The sequence below is a fragment of the Melanerpes formicivorus genome, unplaced genomic scaffold, assembly GCF_026170545.1.
Source record: "Melanerpes formicivorus ecotype bairdi unplaced genomic scaffold, bMelFor1.0.p_v2 SCAF_2, whole genome shotgun sequence".
Lineage (NCBI taxonomy): Eukaryota > Metazoa > Chordata > Aves > Piciformes > Picidae > Melanerpes > Melanerpes formicivorus.
Genome location: NW_027142354.1, coordinates 34,682,382 through 34,699,291, shown reverse-complemented (window position 1 = coordinate 34,699,291; position 16,910 = coordinate 34,682,382). Strand labels below are relative to the sequence as shown.

Sequence of the window (16,910 nt, the reverse complement as noted above, 5' to 3'; positions counted from 1 at the left end):
GAAAGGGCAGTGGAGGACGAGCGGGAATTTGACGTGGGCGAGGCCGGGAAGCGGGGATAGGGGGCGTCTCAACTAAGGCTCAGAGCCTTTCGTCTGCCCCCAGCAGTCTGTAGCCGGTAGCCCGTCCGCACGTAGGGATCGGGGCTCAACGCGGCCACCGAGCGGCCAGGACCCGGGGAAGAGGAGGCGGAGGGGCTGCTGCCATGGTCTCGCTGCCCTCGCGCCGCTCGCTCTTCGCTGCCGCGCTGGGTCTCGCCGGCCGCCGCCGGCTTCCCCGTCACCACGGTAATGGCTGCCTTAACCTCCCCCCCCCAACCCCCACCCCTGCTGCTTCTTTCGGAGCGGCGGGGCGCGAGCCGTCCCGCTAAGATCCCTGCTCCACCTCTCCTCACAGCTCCGGCGGCAGCGCAGACCTCCTCGGGCGCGGGGGGCCAGGTGGACACCGAGGGGTCTAGCGGGCCCACCGCGATGCTGCGGCACTTGCTACTCAAGCTGCGGGCCACGGGGCCGGTGACGGTGGCCGAGTACATGCGGGAGGCGCTCACGAACCCCGGCCAGGTGGGGGAGGGGCTGGACGACCTCACCGTTACCGCTTGTGGGCCGCGGGTGCGATGCCTGAGCACCCAGGGCCCGTAGCGTCGGAGCCGGCCGGAGAGCGACCCCCTCGTACCGCTCACTGGGCCTCCGGCTCCTCTCCCCCCAACAGGGTTACTACACGCGCGGCGGCTGCATCGGCGAAAGCGGGGATTTCGTCACCTCGCCTGAAATAAGTCAGATATTTGGAGAGGTAATGCATAGTTCCTTTGTGTTAGGTAGCTTCTTTTCGCTCTTAAGTTGGAGGAAGAGGAGGTATTTTGTTTTTCTAATCCACCACCCGTGCGTAGTAGCATTTTCATGTAGAACTTGCTTACAAATAAAAAGTTGCAGTAGCTTCGTACTGTGAAAACTCTCCCCGAAACTAATTGTCGGATTTTGTTCTGATTCACAATGATTTGTGTATCGTTTCCTGCAGTGAGGACTGACTAAACGCTATCCTACACTTTGGTAAATGCACTGCCGTGAAGAACAGTTAGAATAGAATAAACCAGGTTGGAAGAGACCTTTGACATCATCGAGACCAGCCTATCATCCAACACTACCTAATCAATCAGTTGTTCAGAGGTAGCTAGGCAGTGACCTATGGCATTTCAGCCATAAGTGAAAGTTCTTGCTTCAGCCAGAAGAGAGTCTGATGGAGAGTTGCTTCTGCTGTGCTGACAGCAAACGAGCAATTTTAACACTTAAACAGAAAAGGGCAGTTACATAATGATTTTTCATACATTTAAAATAGGCAGAGCATATTGCAGGGTAGCTTCGTTGTTACTGGATAAAAGGCAAATACCACTTTTTAGTTGTCATGTTACACTGTAACCCCTTCTTTGTGTCATTTCTCACTTTCAGTTAATAGGAATATGGTATATTAGTGAATGGATAGCCATGGGCAAACCTAAAGTATTCCAGCTGGTGGAACTAGGCCCAGGAAGGGGCACTCTCACTGATGATATATTACGGGTAGGTTAAAACTAATATTAATACTATTTCTTTCTTTATTCCATGGCTACTCTGAAATCTAAAGGAATGATGTTTTGCTGTAGGGTTTAATTTTCTTCCTGGTAACCAAGTCATTCCAGTCACACGATTTGCAGCTTTGACTCTAAATAAAATATATGCATGTTTCTGAGACCAGGTCTCTCAGCTGCAAGCAGAACACGGGTCAGTGTGCACACACTGTGCACATGGGATCTTTCAAATGCTACTTGGTAGAAGAGGAGAGCAGGAATAGTCCATGATTAATTATTTCTCTGTAGGAAAGCATTATCCAAACTGAAATCCCTATAGGATGGTGCTGCTGTGGAGGGGGCCCTCAGCAAAATCAACAGGAGGAAGAGGAGAGGACAGTAATACAGAAGAGAAGTTGTGACACTAGGGATTTTAGGGCCATTTTTCTTCTGAGATTACCTTCTCTTTTCTATCATGCTTGGAACCTCAGAACCCTCTTAAAAAATTTCATTAAGATATGTAAATAGAATACTTCCAGCAACAGTGAAATAAACAGTATCAAGTGATTTTTGTTTATCGTGCCTGGGAAAACTGAATGTTTTTTCTCCTAATGCTAAATCCTTTACAGGTCTTAGAGGAGCTACTTGCTCTCAGGCTATTGATGTAAACAGCTTTTACTAAAATTGATGAAGAAATTCCTTCTTCCTTCTGGAAGAGCAAAATGCAGTCTCTTTCACTAGGACTATTTGTGCTGTATGAAAGCCAGTTAAATCTTTTATCTTGAATATAAATAATGAGATTAAAGATTAATTCTTAAACCTTTAATGTGTACAAAACATAACTGCACCTAATAGAATCCATCTGCCTTTACAGGTCTTCAACCAGCTTGCTTCTTTACTTAGTAAATGTGATGTCTCTATTCATCTGGTAGAAGTAAGTCCCAAACTCAGCGAGTCCCAAGCACTGATGCTAACAGGAGGGAAGGTGCAGTCAAACCCTGAGGACAAGTCTGCTTACATGCAGGGTGTTACCAAAACTGGAATTCCTATTTTCTGGTACAGAGACATTCAGGATGTGCCACCAGGTAAGGGGCTTGAACATTGTGTTACAGGGATATCATCCTTCCTCCATGTGCAGTTTTTGACAACAGAGCACATCCCTGCTAGCCTTCATAATAAATAGAAAAGTTAGAGTTGTTGTTCTTTTATGAATCTGAAGTGGGATCTCAACTCATTTTCTTAACTGCTACCTATTCTGACTACATTTTGTGGTAACTACCCAATTCCATATATTTTGACGACTCCTTTTCATGGGAGACCACTCTAAAATCCAAGGGCTGGAAGCTAGAGCCAGCTTGCTGTAGAAATGCTGTCTTTGGTGTATCCAGGCTAGAGGTAATCACAATTATTTCATGGCTGTATAAACTAGCTTAATAAAAAATCATAATTAAAATGGTTTTAGCATTTGGAAGCTACTTTGGAAGTAATAATAATTTAATTTGGTTTTGCCTTCCCACAGGTTACAGCTTTTACCTAGCACATGAGTTTTTTGATGCCCTTCCAATACATAAATTTCAGGTACTGTAAAAAGATTGTAACAGCCACCAGCTGCTTAAAGAGTTTCTCTTCGAGGAAGAATATAATTAGAGTGCCAAACTAGACACATGCATTGTCTCTCGTGTTAAAACTGCATTTGTACAAATAAGGCTTAATTTAGGTGACAACTGTAAAATTAGTAATGGGTCTTGAATGGAAGAAAAACTAAGTATCTGATGGACTACTACCAAAGACTGGAGGGCTTTCATTTGAATGGTAATGAGAATAGCAAAATAGAGGCTAGTTAAGAGTCAGAAGAAACTTCCATTTGATAACTAGTTTATGAAAATCACTGGTTGCATAAAATATTTGATTTTGCGAAGTTAAATGTTGCATGTTAGTAGAAGCAGCATTTTTATTAGCAGCATTACTCATTCTTTTTCATTAAACCTGTATTTGATGACTCTGCAGGCGAGTCTAAGGTTTTTCCAAGGAAGTTACTAGAATTAAATAGGAATTAATAATTGTTAATAGCATATTATGTTTTTCAAATATGTGTAAATATGCTTGACACATTAGTTTAATAATCAAGACTCTAGTGTACCTGTTAGAATGAAAAATTTGTACTTTGGGTTTATTGAACAGAGAACAGAGAAAGGTTGGCGTGAAGTGTTGGTTGACATCGATCCAGAAGTTCCTGACCAGCTGCGGTTTGTCCTTTCACCATCCAGTACTCCTGCAACAGAAAATTTTATTCAGGCAAGGTTATGCTTACCAGAGTTTGTACTTTGGTCTTTCCTGACTCTTTCAAGAATATTTACTGCTGCCCTGTTAATCTTGACAGCAAGAGGAGAGGTCTCAGTCTATAAGTGAGTGAACAAAGCTTACCCTTTCCATTTTGCAAAGCTTCCACAAGCATTTAACTTTGTGTACAGGGGAACATACGTTACAAAAGTAAACAAATACATCAAATGTCACAAAATCAGAGCACTTCACAGAGCAAGCTGAGGCAAGAGAGTGTTCTCTATGTATTACATCACCATTTCAACAGTGGGTCCTACCTAAGACAGGCTATCAACCTGGTGTGTATTTAATCAGTGCAGCTGGACACTTCTGTGCTATGCTGACCTGTAATGGAAGTGTCCAAAATCACATTTTTTGCCAAGTTCACTGAATTCTTAAAGTTACAAAATTAATTAGTTGAGATTAACACACACTACAGTTCCACACAGAAGAGCCTTTTTGAAGGGTGCAGACAGCTGAAGAGCTGTTTTAATTCTTTGAGTACCACAGCAATACAGTTTCACTTGATGCAGGTGTTTTTGTTAGAAAAAAAAATAATTCATTGACTATAGAAAGTTATAGAAGAGGTGAGTGAAATCCAGTACTTGAAAAACAAATTGAAAATGACAGCAAAAACTAGTTCAAGCTCTAACAGACACCCCTGGATCTCTGTGCCCCAGTGAAGTGGTGACATTGCCAAAGCTATCAAGGGTGAAGAACTCCTGCCCTGTACTTGTTTGCTAATACAGGTCTTTCTATCTTTGAACTCTGCACTAGCCTGAAGAAAGGAGAGATCATGTGGAAGTGTGTCCTGAGGCTGGTGTCATCATTCAGAGGCTTGCCTGTCGTATAGAAAAGGACGGTGGGGCTGCACTGGTTGCCGATTATGGTCATGATGGAACCAAAACAGACACTTTCCGGGTAAGTCATTCACCCTGAAATAAAAGATAACAGTATTTGGGTTTATTGTTTGTTACTTGAATAAGCAAGGTTCTTATGAAAGAAAGGTCTTGAGTGGACATCTTGTCAAAACCTGCATTATGCTGCAACCATGAAACGAGTAATTGAGTTCTTACTTAATCATATATGTTCCCATCAGGCAGAAGGGATAATCTCAGCCCTTGCTACATTTATCTCAATTTTTCAAAGTGTAATCTGCTGTTCTCAACTCTCTCACACACAACAGTAGGCTTCACTAGCCTTGAGTTATGGCAGTCAGGAATAGAGCCCAGCATCATCTTCCCTTTTAATTCTTCAGGGTTTCCAGAATCATAAACCTCATGACGTGCTGAAAGCTCCAGGTACAGCAGACCTGACAGCAGATGTTGACTTCAGCTACCTTCGAAAGATGACCCAGGGAAAAACAGCCACATTAGGCCCCATAACACAGCGGGAGTTTCTAAAAAACATGGGCATTGACCTCCGATTGCAGGTACGTTGCAGTGCTTACAGGTGCATAAACTCCCCTAATCCACAAGCAGTGCTCTTAGCAGCGAGAGAGCTTTCATAAAAATCTGAGTTTAAAGTTGTTCAAAACAAGATGTAGCTGCAAGGTCAAAGAAATGGATCCAGAGTACCCTATGTCTCGGAGAAGCCTCAAAGTAAGTTTGTTGTATTTAGGTGTATTAAATGCAAAACTTTGCTACGTACATCAGCTCCACCAGAGATCTCACCAGTACTGAACATCATGGCACTGTTAGATTAGTAGAAGTGAAAAGGATGCAACAAGAGATTGCAGGTATAAAGGAATTTATAGGGAAGGAGGGAGGGCTATAACCTACTCTTTCAGGTACTTTTGCAGAATTCACGTGACACAGAAACTCGTGAGCAGTTGCTTCACAGCTACGATATGTTGATGAATCCCAAGAAGATGGGCGACTGCTTTAACTTTTTTGCCCTACTGCCTCACCAGAGATTTCCACATCCGGACAAGAAACACAAGCCAGAATTGAAGTCTCCTGTGTCACCTGTTGCTGGATTTGGTGAACTCTTACTGAAGTAATTTCAAGCACTATAGCAAAATGTCTGATAGTAGTAGTTTTCAATAGCAACTTAATAAATTTATTTAACAAAAAAAGGTTTTGCCTATTAAAGGTACTTCAGTAATGTAATCAGCATATGGAGTAAGGTAAGAACTAAGTCATAATTTGGTGGGGAGTGGTACTGTGGAGTAAATTTCACGCAGCATTCTAAATCTGTCAACTAGCTTATTCAAAGTAGTATTGTACAAACCAAATGCTGCCCATACAGAAACCAACCTACAGGGATCAGAAAATAAATGATGTTTCAGAAGTCTGATATTTACTAGTGGAATCAAGTTTAAACTTACCAGTAACAAACAGATGTGCTGAGACTTTAAGCAAGTACCAAAGCTGAGTACATTTAAAACTCAAGACAACATTTTAAGATATTTTTTATAAAGAGAATGCTGACAAGAACCATTCAAGAAGTGTTACTTCCATAGCACCTGCTAACAGAATTCCCGCAGCAGGGCATATCTTGTAAGAAATCACAAACAAGGAAATATAAAGAACCACTTACTTCTAGGATCAACTGGACAGATGGGCGGAGTCCAACATAATGTCATTCAACAAATCCAAGTGCCAGGTGCTGCACTTTGACTACAACAACCCCATGCAGTGCTACAGGCTGGGGTCAGAGTGGCTGGAGAGCTGCCAAAAGAAAGGGAGAGGAGGGTGCTGATTAACAGCTGCCTAAACATGAGCCAGCAGTGTGCCCAGGGGGCCAGGAAGGTCAATGGCATCCTGGCCTGTATCAAGAATAGTGTGGCCAGCAGGAGCAGGGAAGTCATTGTGCCCCTGTACTCTGCAATGATTAGGCTACACCTTGAGTCCTGTGTCCAGTTCTGGGCCCCTCAGTTTAAGAAAAACATCAAGACTCTTGAACGTGTCCAGAGAAGGGCAACAAGGCTGGGGAGAGGCCTTGAGCACAAGCCCTATGAAGAGCGGCTGAGGGAGCTGGGATTGTTTAGCCTGGAGAAGGGAAGGCTCAGGGGAGACCTCATCGCCCTCTACAACTCCCTGAAAGGGGTTTGTAGTCAGGAGGGGGTTGGTCTCTTCTCCTGGGCAACCAGCACCAGAACAAGAGGACACAGTCTCAAGCTGCACCAGGGGAGGTTTAGGCTCGAGGTGAGGAGAAAGTTCTTCACAGAGAGAGTCCTTAGCCATTGGAATGGGCTGCCCAGGGAGGTGGTGGAGTCACCATCCCTGGAGGTGTTCAAGAGGGGATTGGACGTGGCACTTGGTGCCATGGCATAGTCATGAGGTCTGTGGTGACAGGTTGGACTTGATGATCTTTGAGGTCTCTTCCAACCTTGGTGATACTGTGAGAGAGAATTGATGTGAATAAAGAACAAGTCTGATAGGGAAATAAATTTTATTTTCAAGCTTATCAGAGGATATTTACAAATAAGGGGATGTATAAAAATATAAAAGTACTTGACAGTGTCCTTTTCAGGCTATAAATTTTACATGAGCTTTTTCTAGCATCATCATAGCACTATTTCTTGAATGAACGCAACTTAATTCATCAAGGGTAAAGATACAAACACTAATCTGCTGTCAAAGTCTGCAGTAAAAGCAGAAAAGAGAATGAAAATTCAGCTATTTTTAGTACTCCAAAGAAAATTAACTTTGAATGAAGGTCTGATTTTTTTTATTCCTCCACTGTTAGCTGCATGTGGCTTCTATTGTCTGGCCCCATAAATCTGTGTATAGGGTCAATCTCCTTCAGCTGCTAACAACATTATTTACTTTGTAACACAACTTGAAGAATAAATAGCTCATAAACTACAGTGAAGGTGAGCAGATTTCATGGGGAATTATATCAGCCAGGCCATCTTCATTGTTGTCCCCTCCTTCCCTATCCTGTCATGCTTTTTCAAGTCATTGGGCTGGCTTTATTTCCTCCCTAAAAAAACATGAACTAAAAGGAAAAAAAAAAAAAAAGGACAGAAACAAACACCCAGAAAAACCTCAAGTATAAAATTAGAAATTTAAAACCAGTCTATCTACATTATTAGAGTTAGGATGGAAGACAGGAATGGCTTCACTGAAATTTCATCACCTGAGCAGTGGAAATTGAAAAAAAAAAACACTGCCTCCCTTGCCAAGCCTGGGTAAACACCAGCTTCAGAAGTTACTGTCCTGGTTCTAAAGATAAAAACCAGTGCTCCTCTGAGGAATCAGTCCTGAAACCCTTCCTTGATAGGTGGCAAGGTTAAGGGGCAAATTCTACCCCTTCTCAATTCCTTTCCATTGACAGTGTGGAGAGTGCGTTCACCCAAGTTTCCTGCACAAACCCGAGAAAAACCTGTGCTGGGGGAGAGGACATTTGGTGGTTGGAAGGGCTGAAATGCTCTGCCTGATGCTGGCTGTAGGAAACGGCCATGCAGGCTGGACCAACATGTTAAACGAAGTCTGGTGTTTCTAACTGGGAAGACAGCCTTTGGCAATTTAGACACCTACAAAATGCAGTGGCAGTTAGACTAAGGGCAATAGGAAAAGGAAAGATGGGGTAAAGAGCCAAACCTGCCTGTGGGTACATACTTCTGCAACTGCCACTGACTTGACTGCCATGTCGCTGTCATTCCAAGCAGTTGCCTGTCCTGACATAACCATGTAACATTTCATAGATACCTAACAACTTGGAGAAACCTCTGCTCACCTGAAGCACAACACCAGGAAAAGTTATCTACATACAGGGGGAAAAAAAGAAAAAAGAAAAAAAAACCTTTGTAGGAGAGAAATGAGATACCCCAAAGCTTCTTGCTGAGTTTGCAGTTCAAGTCCGTATCATTATTTTTAAAACTGTTTCAAAGCAAGCTCCCATGAAGCTGCCTGGTACATCAGGCATAAGTGGAGCCATTCAGCACCTGGCACCACAATACTGTTACCCCACACATGAGGAAAGATTTCACCTTTTCCATTTTTTTAAACAGGTCACAAAAAAAAAAAAAAAAAGCCCCCCACTCCTTCATTTGCATTTAGCATTCATAGCCTCAAACATCTCGATGACATTAACTGTTACACTGTTGTCTGAAGGACTCATTTCACAGAACACTGGTGGGAATCCCTCAACTGAGACATCTGCATAAAAAAATTAATTCCAATTAGTTTTAGACTCTTCATTCAGCTGAAATAATAATGCTGAGCACAGTGAAGAGGATGGGAGGGGCTGCAGGTTAAGGTCAGAAGGTAAAGCCCTTTCTCCTACAGTCCAGCTGCCCTGGTAGAAGCAACAGGTGATTTGATATCCACTGTTGCTCCTAGGTTCTGAGCCAAGTTAAGATACAAGCTAGCAGGCTACAAACTACTTCTGATGAAAGTCCAGGGAACCTTAAAACAAATTACAAACATAGTAGAAAAGAATTAAAATCTAATAAAACAACATAAGAAAAGCTGCACATATGTTTCCCTGTTCTTCCACATCCTTCTGTGTGAAAGGATAAGCTACATCAAAAGTCCTGTATGCTCTCTGTGCATTACTTGTATAGCTTGAAGACAAAATGCTTTTGGTGTGTATCAATGAAGTGTGCCAGCCTTGCACAGCAACACACTGTTGTGGCTTATTGCTCAGTTTTAACAGACAAAACAAAGAACTAGCATAACTGTGATTGTCATTTCTTTAGATTGTCAGCCATTACTTTCAGAGGAATTTGTGGGGTCTTCTTTTTTTGGAGTATTCAGATAAAGTCCAGTTAGGGCAAAACCACGCATATTTAGCTGTCTTAACAGCAGCAAATTATTCCTTCATGGATGAAGCTGTGTTCAACTTAAACCAACACAATTTACTATTAGCCAAGGTACACTGCACTGATTTCTTTTTACAGTCTCTTTTCCCCATACACAGTTTGGGAAATGGGAGATGTATCTAAGTAACAGAAAACATTCCTCTATGGTCTAGTAAATAGGGATTAGAAAACCATTACAAAATTCTTATTGTGTAGTCTATGAAAACAAAACAACAACAAAAATCCTTGAAAAACACACAAACCAATCTGTACACGTGACACCTCAATGGCTTTGTAGCCACACAGCTTGGTGAAATGCTTCATCTTACTGTCCAGTAACTACTCATAGTTTAGGTCAGTGATGGAGAAAATCTTGTCAGATGACAGTCTATTCTCATGTCAATGTAGGATCCTCTGGGACTTCATACACCAAACTATGTATATAGCACTTCAGAAAGAGCAACAGTTGTTCCAAAACTTATCCTCAGTTTTTCTCTGGAGTATTTTTTGCTGTAACTTAGCATAATGAATAAATCAAGGGTCTTCTTCCATGTCATCTGGATTAGGAGCCATAATAAAATGCTGGGGGTACTCAAGGTTGTGTTCATAAGCATGTTCTTTCCAGCGTGCATCATCACTCTCATGGGTAATGTAACGTTCTCCAATGCGTGTTTCAAATTCTCTGAGGTCAAGCCAAGTCTGGTAATCCTAAGGAATAAAAGAGATTTAAGGAAACAGTTAATGAAACAGCAGCCCTACGTTCCCCAGAAACTCTGCACTTTGTCTCTACTTCAATATAAACAGCCATAAGATATAATCAACAATATCTGGGGAGGGAGGGACCAAACAAACAAAACACAAAACAGACCAATACAAACAAAAGAACAAAACAAACAAACAAAACAAGACAAAAATCACAACCACACTCACCAGCCTCCCCATATACCCTAACAGAGTGTCCACAAAGAATGGCTAGAAATTAATTAGGCTTGTATCTGAACTTGTAGTATCCTAAGCCATAACAACTTTTCCATAACAAGACAACTAAGGTAGCTTTTTTATAAAAGTACATATATGTAAGAAATTATACTCATTCCAATATTGTTCATACTCAGGTGAATTTTCCCCTAATGTCTTTCAAATTCTTCCTGTGCAGAGATACGTGAAAGGCACTTGCATCAAAGCAGCAGATAAATTCCATTCCAAACAATTCTGTTCTAAAACATCTACAAGTTACAGCACATTCCACCTTCTGTGTCTGCTTCTGCACTGAGCAGTGTTTCTCTCTACTGACTTCAGTGGCACTCATCACTGCCTGCATTCAGGAGAGGTGCCAGAATTATTCTGTGTTGATGTCAGACACAAAGTAAGAATTGAGAGACAGTAAGACAAAATTTTCCTTGAGAGAAGCAGCCATCAACAGATAAGCAGAATCCCAGAGCACATGAAACACAGAGCTAAAAACAGACATACCTGAGCCTTCCATGAATCCTTGTTAACAGACTTTAATAGTTTTAAGTTCTAATAATTTTAACAAGCCTCTGAATTAATTAAATTTTAAAATATATATATTCATCCATTATAAAGCAGTGAAATAGGCAGATGGGTTTACCTGTAACCATGGGTGACTAAGGGATTTGTCAACACTGAAACGTTTTCTCATCTTCACTTGAAGCAAATTGTTTATCAAATCAATGGCTGACAAAGAACAAAAATTGTATTACATTCTAATAATCTCTATCACATGCTACAGTGAAAGTGATTTCTTAATAAATGCACGTGTCTATGTCTAAGTGCCGGGTGCTGCACTTTGACCACAACAACCCCATGCAGAGCTACAGGCTGGGGTCAGAGTGGCTGGAGAGCGGCCAGGCAGAGAGGGACCTGGGGGTGCTGATTGACAGCTGCCTAAACATGAGCCAGCAGCGTGCCCAGGTGGCCAAGAAGGCCAATGGCATCCTGGCCTGCATTAGGAATAGTGTGGCCAGCAGGAGCACGGAAGTCATTGTGCCCCTGTACTCTGCATTGGTTAGTCCACACCTTGAGTACTGTGTCCAGTTCTGGGCCCCTCAGTTTAAGAAAAACATCAAGACACTTGAACATATCCAGAGAAGGGCAACAAGGTTGGTGAGAGGCCTTGAGCACAAGCCCTATGAGGAGAGGCTGAGGGAGCTGGGATTGTTTAGCCTGGAGAAGAGGAGGCTCAGGGGTGACCTCATTGCTGTCTACAACTACCTGAAAGGTGGTTGTAGCCAGGAAGGGGTTGGTCTCTTCTCCTGGGCAACCAGCACCAGGACAAGGGGACACAGTCTCAAGCTGCACCAGGGGAAGTTTAGGCTCAAGGTGAGGAGAAAGTTCTTCACCGAGCGAGTCATTAGTCATTGGAATGGGCTGCCCAGGGAGGTGGTGGAGTCACCGTCCCTTGAGGTGTTCAAGAGGAGACTGGACATGGCACTTGGTGCCATGAGGTCTGTGGTGACAGGTTGGACTTGATGATCTTTGAGGTCTCTTCCAACCTTGGTGATACTGTGATATATATCCTACTGAACTCTTAATCAAGCTCTTGAATTTTATATTTAACTTTGCTGATGTTAAATGAGGCTCCAAAATAGCTACAGGGTAAGCTCCCAGCCAACCTTTAATGGAAACACTAAAAGCTTTACTAAGTTGTTCATTAATCTTTTTCCCTCCTGATTTCAGTGACTTTCAGAAGCATCAAAATTACTCCATCATAATCCTGTGTTCCAAGATTATGCAGGGTCTTCCACTAGTGTATATTTTGTATACGTCTACCTGTGTGTCAATCATATGAATGATACTAATAGCAAAGCTGGCATTGGAGAGCCCTAGAGACCAACCTTGTAAACTTCTAGGTTGCTCATACCTGACATTTAGATCCAGGTTTTGTTTCACTTGCTAGTGTACAAAACTAAAGTTTCAAATTCACCTCTGAATTGTTCTTGTAATTATAGTTTACATCACGCACGTTTTGAGATCAGCATTCAGCAAATACACTTGATTTAACTTTTTCTTGGGAATCTTTCAAGGTTTCAGGTTATCCCACTAAATGTGCATGCAGTTAATTTTTCTTGCCAGATCTATTGGTTCCTCCACCCCTGAGAATTATTTACAACACTGTATTTGGCAATTTATCTTTCCCAAAGATATGCCAGCTTTTATTTATCCATTTTGTCATAGCCTACTAAACTTAAACTATCAGTAATTCTCACACTCGTATCTGAACGAACCTTGAGCTTTAAGCATTTGAATACGTTATCCACATACAAAGACATTCTAATAGGGAAAATATGTATTTTTTTTTTTACCTTCACTAGAAATTTCCTTCCAAGGATTTGGTGGGTACATAAAGGCTGCATTTTGAATCTGATCATTTATGTCCTCGTCTTCGTTAAAAGGAAACGTACCACTAAGGCTCACGTAGACAATAACCCCTACTGACCACATGTCTAGAGAGCGGTTGTAACCTTTACTCCTGAGCACTTCAGGGGCAAGATAAGCAGGTGTGCCCACCACAGAGCGCCTGAAAGATTTTTCACCAATGATACGTGCAAAGCCAAAATCACACAGCTTCACCTACAAAAGAAATGTATTTTAAACCAAGAAATCTCTGCTTGATCTCCAAAGCATGCTACCACCCAAGACCAGATTGGTACTCGATACCCTTTCCGCCATCATTCAAACATTGCATGCACTAAAACGGGAACAAAGCATCAGGTAATCCAGTCAATGGTTTAGGTTGCTGGTTTTTTGGTCTGCAGAACAACCACGCTTTAGGCTGAGACCTCGACTGGCCTTGCACAGACTCAGGTGTCTGAGGCAGTCTCTATAGTACACAGCCACAAGTGTGCAAATATGGACAAAAGATTTGATTGCAAACTTAGGTTACTTTCAAAAGCAAATCTGCACCCTCTGAAGGCACAGAACTGGTATTTTAAAAGTGCATAAATCCCAGCCAGATCACATTCCTCTTAATCATATCCTTGAATCTGAAGATTCAGCTACACAGAAATCAAACCAAGTTTTAGTTAGAACTCTCAGCCAGCCAGCTCTGGATAGAACAGTCAAATAACCCTCCACATAAAAAAAGCAGGAACAGCCAGTGCCTGCAGTGATGTTCAAATCTTAGTGGTTCTGGGATGGTTCCTTAATTTGAACACACCAGGCACCTGATCTGGATCTTTTTAAATCCCTCCCAAAAGTCCACACCACTTTGCATTAATGTCACTGATGTTGCCCAGGAGCTTTGAATTTCTATATATCCTCCACAAAATCCATGCTATCCAAGGTATCTAAGGTAGTAGCTGACGGGGTAAGTGTTGACGGTACCTTGATACTAGTACTGCTGAACAACATTTCTCTTACATGACACCAATGATGGAGATCCCTGAGCAATATCAGTGACAAATGCAGCAATCCCTTTTCACAGTATCTTCTAAGCAACACAAGTAAGACTGAAGAGGAGAAGATGTACAACACAGAAATTGTTTTCCAGGGTCTAACAGCACTGAAACAAAAACGGGGACTGGTCTTCAAGTTTCTTGTCCTGTGCCTGCTCTGCTGGAATATTATCACTAATCCAAATTACAAATCTCCAAGCACTGTTCACAAGCTTAAGAATAGATGTAGTCTACACAACCCTTTGCTAAGTGCTAGCTGTAGTTACACTTCTCAGGCTCATAAAAGGAAAGAATACGGGTGCACAGCATTGCTGAGATGGGCCATGGCTGAGAGGAGAGATACTGAAACAGATCACTGAGCATAAAGCTAGGCTAGGAGCTGGAAGAAGAAGGAAAAAAAAAAATGAAAAGTGCTCATAAGTATTTTTTATGTTCACTCACTTGAGGGAATGGCTCTGCTGATGCTAGTAGTACATTTTCTGGTTTTAAATCACAGTGCACAATATTCTTGAAGTGCAAATTCCTCAAAGCAACAAGTATCTACAAAAAAAACAAAATAACATTTTTCAGGACTATTCAAGAGGATCAGAAATGTCAAAAGTCATAGATGCTAACCAATACAATGATTTGTATCAACATAGCCTTCAAGAATAATAACCCCACATATACTTTACAAGGAATACTTCCATTTTTTCTTTCCTTTGTTTATTTTTTTTTAACTCCCATTTTCTGCCACTCTGTCTTTCTGAATGCTTACTATTTTCTATTTTGACATACATCTTTGGATGACCACAATGTTCTGTCTAAGGAAACAGCAGCAAAAAAAAATTAACATAATTAACATTTAAAATTCTTTCCATAGATGGCATGCATCAAGAATAGTGTGGCCAGCAGGAGCAGGGAAGTCATTGTGCCCCTGTACTCTGCATGGTTAGTCCACACCTTGAGTACTGTGTCCAGTTCTGGGCCCCTCAGTTTAAGAAGGACATCGAGACTCTTGAACGTGTCCAGAGAAGGGCAACAAGGTTGGTGAGAGGCCTTGAGCACAAGCCCTATGAAGAGCAGCTGAGGGAGCTGGGATTGTTTAGCCTGGAGAAGGGAAGGCTCAGGGGAGACCTTATTGCCCTCTACAACTCCCTGAAGGGTGGTTGTAGCCAGGAAGAGGTTGGTAACCAGCACCAGAACAAGAGGACACAGTCTCAAGCTGCGCCAGGGGAAGTTTAGACTCGAGGTGAGGAGAAAGTTCTTCACCAAGCGAGTCGTTCGTCATTGGAATGTGCTGCCCCGGGAAGTGGTGGAGTCACCATCCCTGGAGGTGTTCAAGAGGGGATTGGATGTGGCACTTGGTGCCATGGTTTAGTCATGAGGTCTGTGGTGACAGGTTGGACTTGATGACCTTTGAGGTCTCTTCCAACCTTGGTGATTCTGTGATTCAATTTTCATTATATGTGTAGCCCTCCACACTGTCTCTTTCAAATAACACAGAAAATCACTTCTTCAAACTCCATTTTCACATAAATACAAAAGACAAATCTATCCTTTCATCTCAAGGCAGAGAGACTGATTGCTAACCTGAGTGACCATGAACTTAGTTATTCGTTCTGGAAGTCGACTTTTCTCACTGGAAAGAATCATCTCTAGCATATCCCCATGCAGCTTTTCCATCACAACAAAGACTCGTTCTGGGGTTTCAAACATACATTCCAGGTTCACAATCCCAGGGTGGTGCAAATTCTAAAAAGAAGTAGTATAGGTACATCACTAAAATAAACCAGCATTACATATGCTGAGTTACATGGAAACACTACAAACCAAAAGGCAGTTAAGCGGAGGGTTAGAGAGAAAAACTACAAAACTAACTTGTTTCAACACAAATCATCCATAGCAACTGAAGTTGGCATACTCAGTAGTTTGAGTACAAAACACGCAAGAATAACACTCAGATTGAGAAGACAGTAGCAGGAGACAGCTAAAACCGATAGTTTCCACCTACAGGAGGGGCAAAACACAAAGCCAAAGTATATGTGGGTCCACTATAGGGAGTAGATACTATCCCCAAGTTACAAACTCTACCAGCTATTCAGGAATTCCTGCCCTTCTAAGATTCTCTTGCAAAAAGACTCAGATGACAGATGCAGATTTATAATTCAGTTCAGAACACTTACACCACAAAACCTCATTAATGGCTTGAGACAAAACTCCAATGTGATCTAAAAAGCACTTTTGTACCTGGAGAATGGCTACTTCATTACGAAGCTGACTTTCCTGTTTAGTTGGAAACCTCATCTTGTCAATGACTTTGATAGCCACATCTCTTCCAGTCTTCCTGTGCTTTCCTAAAAAAATGCAATAAAAAGTCCATGTCAGTCACCAAGAGGTAGAGGCAATTCACAGCTACAAAACAAGTACATTCTGTACAAGTATTACTGTGTTTGTATCTTAAATTGCAGCTTGTATCTGAGTAATGAAGTGATCAGCAGTGCTGTAGATCCATTTAAACTAGTTGCTACTCTGCTGTCAGGTATGCACAGTGGCACTGGATGCATTAGGCGAAGTCTTTGCAAGTGCAAGTTTACGTGTGAAATATTCCCTCTCTTCTCTATAAAAGCAACAACAAAAGCATTCAAGACTAATAAGAAGAGAGATCTACAAGTCTTTTCAGTGGTTTCATACTTTCATAGGCTCCACACACGTGGGAAATTACATAGCTAATACTCTACAAGAACGTGAGAGCAATTATGAACTATGAAGAATACACAGGGGTAGTCTGTTGTGATTTAAAAGCTCTAAATGCTATGGTAAGAAAAAAACCTGTGCTGATAGCACCAAATACTCTTCCTTGCTGCAACCTCCACTAGCTACCTAAGAAGCATTCTGCAGTAC

General features: G+C 42.0%; 2 protein-coding genes across 9 annotated transcripts in view; one reads left to right on the top strand and one right to left on the bottom strand.

The window, feature by feature from the left end:
* Nucleotides 1-5: 5 nt before the first annotated feature.
* Nucleotides 6-7,214, top strand: NDUFAF7 (NADH:ubiquinone oxidoreductase complex assembly factor 7). 5 transcript variants are annotated; one of them, XM_068156109.1, is made up of 10 exons: nucleotides 6-285; nucleotides 395-558; nucleotides 707-787; nucleotides 1,441-1,551; nucleotides 2,413-2,623; nucleotides 3,058-3,116; nucleotides 3,720-3,833; nucleotides 4,635-4,778; nucleotides 5,116-5,289; nucleotides 5,770-7,214. In XM_068156109.1, exons 1-10 carry the CDS (start codon nucleotides 204-206, stop codon nucleotides 5,857-5,859), a joined length of 1,230 nt encoding a protein of 409 aa, XP_068012210.1. In that variant the 5' UTR covers nucleotides 6-203; the 3' UTR covers nucleotides 5,860-7,214. The 5 variants fall into 5 exon arrangements, with proteins under 5 accessions (XP_068012210.1, XP_068012218.1, XP_068012226.1 ...); XM_068156117.1 differs by having other exon boundaries at nucleotides 5,700-5,834; XM_068156125.1 differs by lacking the exon at nucleotides 5,770-7,214 and adding an exon at nucleotides 5,478-5,739.
* Nucleotides 7,215-7,239: 25 nt separating this feature from the next.
* PRKD3 (protein kinase D3) overlaps nucleotides 7,240-16,910 on the bottom strand; it is a 55,242-nt gene continuing 45,571 nt past the window's right edge. For all 4 annotated transcript variants that reach the window (XM_068156045.1, XM_068156055.1, XM_068156075.1 and 1 more), the window contains 6 exons: nucleotides 16,257-16,363; nucleotides 15,600-15,761; nucleotides 14,469-14,567; nucleotides 12,936-13,203; nucleotides 11,222-11,307; nucleotides 7,240-10,317 (listed from right to left, as the gene is read on the bottom strand). In XM_068156045.1, coding sequence (XP_068012146.1) covers nucleotides 10,144-10,317; nucleotides 11,222-11,307; nucleotides 12,936-13,203; nucleotides 14,469-14,567; nucleotides 15,600-15,761; nucleotides 16,257-16,363 — 896 coding nt within the window. In that variant the 3' untranslated portion in view covers nucleotides 7,240-10,143. The remainder of the gene's footprint in view (nucleotides 10,318-11,221; nucleotides 11,308-12,935; nucleotides 13,204-14,468; nucleotides 14,568-15,599; nucleotides 15,762-16,256; nucleotides 16,364-16,910) is intronic.